General features: G+C 41.1%; 1 protein-coding gene across 2 annotated transcripts; it reads left to right on the top strand.

Moving 5' to 3' along the window:
• Positions 1-279: 279 nt before the first annotated feature.
• On the top strand, positions 280-5,646 carry LOC109523434 (adenosine receptor A2a-like). 2 transcript variants are annotated; one of them, XM_019882588.1, is made up of 5 exons: positions 280-675; positions 2,033-2,382; positions 2,681-2,812; positions 3,862-3,965; positions 4,521-5,646. In XM_019882588.1, the coding sequence occupies exons 2-5, from the start codon at positions 2,183-2,185 to the stop codon at positions 5,360-5,362; spliced, it is 1,278 nt and encodes a 425-aa protein (XP_019738147.1). In that variant the 5' UTR covers positions 280-675; positions 2,033-2,182; the 3' UTR covers positions 5,363-5,646. The 2 variants fall into 2 exon arrangements, with proteins under 2 accessions (XP_019738147.1, XP_019738148.1); XM_019882589.1 differs by having other exon boundaries at positions 1,997-2,382.
• Positions 5,647-6,914: the final 1,268 nt, after the last annotated feature.

The following is a 6,914-nucleotide window of genomic DNA, read 5'->3' as shown; positions in this document are numbered from 1 at the left end:
TTCAAATGAAGCATTAGAGTTCATGTGTTATTGGTGTGTTTTCTCTCTTAGTGACACATAGGCGCACACGCTACTTTATTGTCGCGTTGTGAGTGGGGGACATCGATTGACAGCGCAGAGGCAGATCCACTTTATCAGGATGTGCAGGATGTCTTTATCATTTCCTCCAAGCCAACAGCCTGCATGAGCATTACCCATCTTGTGTGTGTGTGTGTGTGTGTGTGTGTGTGTGTGTGTGTGTGTGTGTGTGTGTGTGTTTTCTTTTTCTTTTTTTTTGGGCTGAAGCAGTCATCTGGAAGATGTACAAACAAGAAAGCTTTCCCCTGGTCACTATAGTTTCACTTGGCGCCTGAAAACAGCACACTCTCTGAAGGGGAATCTCACGTAACTTTACATCATTCCCGTTTACATAGAATGGCACAGACTGTTTTTTTTTCCCTCCCCCCACCCCCCTCCTCATTGTAGGATTCCGAACCGGCTAGATCAAGCATTTTTGTCATTCCTCTAGGATCTGGGAAGGATTCTGACGTGGGAACAAAAGGCAAAGTAGGACTTTGGTCCAGTGTATGTGTCAATTAGGATCAGCGCAGGGGTTTACCGTGTGGCCACCAGGCAGTGGAAGGAGAACAATGAATGGAAAACGTGCACAGAGGATGCAGCCGCCACTGAACACGGGTAAGAAGTATTTATGCGTATGCCAATCAATTAATAAATTCTTGCCAAATGGACTTCTGGACTGAAATATCTCGATACAATATATGGCGATTTTGATTTTTGATGATCACAGATTCCACAATTCTTAATCTCAAGAATTGACAATTTAAATATAAGAAACAAACTAAATAAATTTTTGATGTAGACAGGAGATAGGGAATGGCCTTTGGGGAAAAAAAAGTATTTCATGAGTCAAAATGATTCAACTGAGTCATTCACTCTAAAATTAGTTGGGTCAAAAAAATAAACCTAGTCAAGTCAAAAATGGATTGACCAAACTTTTTGAGTTATTAATTTGCCCCAATTTTTGGGGGCAATTGTATTCCAATTTTGTGGGTTGCTTAGAAGAAAGCAATCCACAAAATTGGCTTGCTTTGTGGGTAATTCATTTCACCAAACTTTTTGGGTTAAACAACCCAAAAAGTAGTTGGTTCCTTTCTGACCCAATTTGGATTACTATTTACCCAGCTGTTTTTAAAGTTTTGTTATAAATGCACCTGTAATTATTTTTTTTTAAATACACGAGTACTTGAATCAAACTATTCAGCTTAGTCAACAAGTGATTGACTTGTTTTTCACGATACCTGAACACTTTCAGCCTACATGAGAAGGGGAACAAATATTTTCTCTTTGTGAGAACATTTGACTTCAGTAGTACCGGTAAATTATTTTTTGTAATGTCAGGATTCTTCCTTGTAATTGACAATTGATGTACTACTGTATTACCTCTTTAAAAATATTCTCCCTTAATTCTTATATGTGTTTCCTCAAAAAAAAAAAATGTATTTCATTATTTTATTCTCGAGTATTTTGTTTTTCTTCCATGTGTCCTTAAACTTGATGTAAAAATCCACTCCGTTCGACGTGTTATTCTTCGCACTTTAACAAATACGTAATGTCGAGTGTGACTTGACACGGCGTGGAAAAACACGTCTGGACAGACTCTCACTCTCACCTCACCTTTGCCGCATGAAGTGGAATTTAAACACGGTACAATAATAGCACAAGAACTTTCACATACTGCCCAATTTTTTTTTTTTTTTTATTGTGTCATTATCAGTAAAGGGGAAGGGTCGAGAATGATACTGTACGTGTGTGTGCGCTGAAGTTTCAGGAAACATGTTCCCAGAATAAAATAGATGTATTGTCTGCTTTAGTCTTGTGTGAGAAGCAAACTGTTCCACCCTGTCACGGAGAGATAGATGGCTTTTAAATGTGTGTGTGTGTGTGTGTGTGTGTGTGTGTGTGTGTGTGTGTGTGTGGAAACCTGTTGTTTGTACAGGAGCTCAGACTGTGTTCTCTCTGCTTTCCTGGCTAGATCACCGCCCATGAATTCGTGGCCAAAACCTCCCCGGATAGAAAAAAAAAAACAGGTATGGGCGAGCGTGCCCGCCGCTAACGCTTCCGACCTTTATTGCACATGTAACCGTGGGATGCCAAGAAAGGCGCAAAAGAGGACAGCAGAACCATGCTGAAGAATTACCACCTGGTCTACATTGGCCTGGAGCTGGCGATCGCCTGTCTGGCCGTGGCCGGGAATATCCTGGTGTGCTGGGCCGTGTGTCTCAATTCCAACCTGCAGAGCATCACTAACTTGTTTGTGGTGTCGCTGGCGGCGGCCGACATTGCTGTGGGCCTGCTGGCCATCCCTTTCGCCATCACTATCAGGTATCATTGAAACGATTTGCGTTTGTTTGGGTGGATGTCAAGCTTATTGCAGGTTTTTTTACCGAATCGAACCAAAGGCGATGAATATTTTTTTATAGTGGACTATAGTCGACTCAAGGTCATCGATGAATTTCATTTAAAGTCATGTATTTCGGCAACGAAAAACCAATATGGATCGGAAAATTGGTTTCAATTGATTTGAATAAATCAAAGCGAATGGAATCATTCCGCGTGAAAATGAGTCCTCTTTTTAAAATAATACAGAAAGCCTCATTTCAAAAAATGCATGAAACACCAGTACTGGCTTTTGCGCCGACTTCCACGGATGCCTTTTCATCGCTTGCTTCGTCCTGGTGTTGACCCAGAGCTCAATCTTTAGCCTGCTGGCCATCGCCGTGGACCGCTACATCGCGATCAAGAACCCGCTCAGGTAAGACGACACAAGAACAAGTAGTTGCAACTTTTAATTAAAGCAGCACCACCAGTTACTTTTCTATTAGATACTATACTATAGATTCTATACTATTATGGTATACTTTACCCATGATCTCTGCACTGTGAAGTGGGATGTTCTAACTCGTCGACCACCGTGCTGCCCTCTATTTTGGTTCGTCTAGAAGTAGGAGTATTTTTTTTTTAAATCATCCCTTTAATAGGTCTTTTCCCATAAATTCACGTGACTTCTCATGTCAGGTGAAATCCCGTCACGTGCGTGACTAGCATATCAAAACAACATGGCGGAAGCGCTGAAATCACCGCCCACAAGCTTGAAGGCAGCTGCCTTGAAGATTTTTGGTTGTAAAAAATTTAAAAAATAGCAATGAACTGAACTGATTTTCCTTTCCCCTAAAAACAAAAATAATTTAAATGTAAATGTCTGTGAAAACAAGCCTAAGGAAGCTGCATAAATCAATAGCAGGCCTGATATTGTTAAGAATGTTATTCTTTCACAATGGCACACCACTGACTTGAGCTGTTTAAACGTGCTTCATTAAAGCCAGAGTACAGTACATTCTTCCACCCTGAGAGGATATTCCATCTCGCATAAGCCACTGCAGGTGACTTATTTGCATAAGCGGTTGCATAACAGCTTGTTGTTTTTTTATTTTGCCTCTGGCACCAAAACCTCATCAAGTTAAATCTCCATTAGAACTTTTAAAGGGTTTCTGCAGCCTAGTGACCATGGTTTCATACGCAGGGAATATGTTAGGTGTGTGTGTGTGTGTGTGTGTGTGTGTGTGTGCATAGACAAAAAAAAAAAATGTGCCATTCTAAAATAAATAAATAAAACCTAAGACAAACTGAGTCCAAAACCGTAAAACATTCACTGGTATCCCACAAATGCTCATAATGTACAACAAACCAACAGTATATTACTTTTTTTTTTTTTTCAGAAATGTACCCCTCACGACCCAATAATAACTGGAAGAATATTGTCTTCTCGCAAAGCAACATTTGTGTTTGTCCTCATTTTTTCAGGTATAACAGCCTGGTAACTAGCCAGAGGGCAAAAGGTATCATTGCATTTTGCTGGCTCCTCTCAGTTGCCATCGGTCTGACCCCAATGCTGGGCTGGAATAAAGGTACTTGGTTTTCATGATAGAATTTAAAAAAAAAAAAAATCTGATTGAACTAATATTGAATGTAAAATAGATTGGGGGGAGAAAAATCAGAGCTAACTGCTCGATCTGGTGGTGACGTGTTCCCTTATTTCAATGTATTCAATTTCCATGAACCAGAGGCTAGTTAGAAAAATAGCTGTTGGTTTCTATCGTCCTCCAATTTGGAAAGCGTACCTGTTAAAAATAATCACAATAAAAATAAAACTTAGAAACAAACACGCATAGGAATTTGTCATTTGAAATGATGATGATAATATTGTACCACATCACAGATTATAGATCCAATCCTCAAACCCAAAAACGTATTTGCTTGATCTGGGTCTTCATTCACAATGCAGATCGACAAATGCAAACCCTAACTTGTCTTTAAAGGGCTAAAAAAAAGACATTGGCACGGACGGGCCTTTTGAATTTAAGCGCTCATCCATTACGTGTGTGTTATATGACAAGTAAGACAAAAGTAGACTACTGGTACGCCACGACCAGAATTCTCATTGACTTCCCTCTTTGGCACAGGATGGAACTCCACCACCGCTTCCACCAGCAGTTGTCCCGAAGGCTTGACCGAGTGCCTCTTTGAGGGAGTGGTTACACTGGACTACATGATCTACTTTAACTTCTTTGGCTGCGTGCTGCTGCCCCTGGTGGTCATGCTGGTGGTCTACGCTCATATCTTCATGGCTGCCCGGCGCCAGCTCCGTCTGATGGGCCTCAAAAAGGTGGCCCCAGCTCCCTCTCGCGCTGAAAAAGAATCGTCTTCGTTTCGCTCCACCCTTCATAAGGAGGTGCACGCTGCCAAATCTCTCGCCATCATCGTGGGCCTGTTTGCTTTTTGTTGGCTCCCCGTGCACATCATCAACTGTTTCAACTACCTGTGTGACAGCTGCCAACGTCCACACATCTGGGTGATGAACATCGCCATCATCCTGTCCCACGCCAACTCCGTCGTCAACCCCTTCATCTACGCCTATCGCATCCGAGAGTTCCGACAGACGTTTCGGAGAATTCTCCACCAGCACATTCTCGGCCAGAGGGACAACCGCTGCCTCTGGGTCGGGAGCGGCGATGGCCGAGACACGAGGAGCAGCAGCATCAAGCGGACTTCCTCGCGCATCAGTAAAGATGATTCGTCGTGCGGCACCGTGGTCAACAGCTACGTCCTCGACTCCAGCCAGTGGACGTCGACGTTGGGCACTCTACCAAACAGTTGCATACCCAATGGAAACCTAACAACACAGCAGTCGGAAGGGACCAACAGTGAGGAAGTGAGAGACATTGGAAGCGCTATTTCCTTTGTCAATGTTCAAGCTCTCTCCTACATACAGACCCACTCGACGGAATTGACAGAAGTGTCATAGACACAACACAACACGTCTTATCTAATGCAGACGATACAAATATTGGGACTGGAAATAAAGGAAATAGGATTTATGCATTCCAGGGCAATACCGCAGCCATCATGAAAAACACATCAGAGGCAACATCATCATGAAGGACTTTTGAGACTTTCCCATTTCATCAAAAATCTGAGGGTTTTCTATTGAACTTCATATTCATTCATGTGATGTTGTTAGAAATACATACCAGCATGTACTTTTTGTCAAATAAATGAACTGCAAGCAGATAATGTACATGCCAACGGCAGAATATGTGAGAATGCTGACAGGGTGGACAATGACAGAGTGGACATTTTGGGCAAATGTTTACATTTCACCAAAGTTATCTCTGCCGTCGGTGCTTCACCAAAGTTTGTAAAACCTAAAAATAATAAAACGCTCAGTCTTCATTTTGATAAGATATGAGTTAGCAGCTTCACAGATTGACGCCACGTACGGCATTTTACGTTATTTGAGGAATTGAACACCTGAAAACATAACCACAAATCGCCCCTAAATCATAATACCAATTGATACGTATGGTGATTAAAAATAAAAAATGTAAAAAACACCAAAACAGCCAAGGCGGAAATAAAATTGAACAATTTTGACTTTGTCTAAAAAAATTCAGGAAAATATCTACCAAAAAAATCAAAAGAAAATGTCAACCTACTGCATCACATTGTATCATCAATTGACTTTCTTTATTAGCAACTTTCACAAAGGGTTGCGGGCGGAAGAATTTTCTGGCTGAGATGCATCTGTTGTATTGTCCGTGAAATTATTTGGGGGAGCCATTGGAATGTCCCCTCCGGCAGCTTCACAGATTGACGCCACGTACGGCATTTTATGTTATTTGACGAATTGAACACCTTAAAATGTAAACCACAAATCCCCCCTGAAATCATAATGCCAATTGATACGTATGGTGATTAAATATTAAAAATGTAAAAAAACACCAAAACAGCCAAGGCGGAAATAAAATTGAACAATTCTGACTTTGTCGAAAAAAAATTCAGGAAAATATCTCCAAAAAAAATCTAAAGAAAATGTCACCCTACTGCATCACATTGTATCATCAATTGACTTTGTTTATTAGCAACTTTCACAAAGGGTTGCGGGCGGAAGATTTTTCTGGCTGAGATGCGTCTGTTGTATTGTCCGTGAAATTATTTGGAGGAGCCATTGGAATGTCCCCTCCACCGTCTGGCAGTCAATCGAACCCCCATCCCCACTTTTTTGCACGCCAATGGCCTTTTCGTGGTTCTGATGTGCATTCCCTGATGTCAATCAGCAGAATTATCTGTTGCAATTTCAACTTTGTGCAGTCTGAATTTTTGGGTTGCATTCAATAAATGATGTATGTTGTCCATGTTGCATTTTACAAAATGTATTTTTCTCAAAGCCCGACTTGTTGATACAACAGATATTTATCGACTTTTTTATGAAGTGTAAATAAGTCAAGTTGGGGAGCATGCAATGTTTAAAGAGAAGTCATCTGTTACCAAGGAACTTCTTAAATTGCAACAATTTG

Source organism: Hippocampus comes, unplaced genomic scaffold (assembly GCF_001891065.2).
Source record: "Hippocampus comes isolate QL1 unplaced genomic scaffold, H_comes_QL1_v1.1 scaffold437, whole genome shotgun sequence".
Classification (NCBI taxonomy): Eukaryota; Metazoa; Chordata; class Actinopteri; order Syngnathiformes; family Syngnathidae; genus Hippocampus; species Hippocampus comes.
The sequence above is the reverse complement of the archived record's forward strand: the minus strand, read 5'-3'. Positions and strand labels throughout refer to the sequence as shown.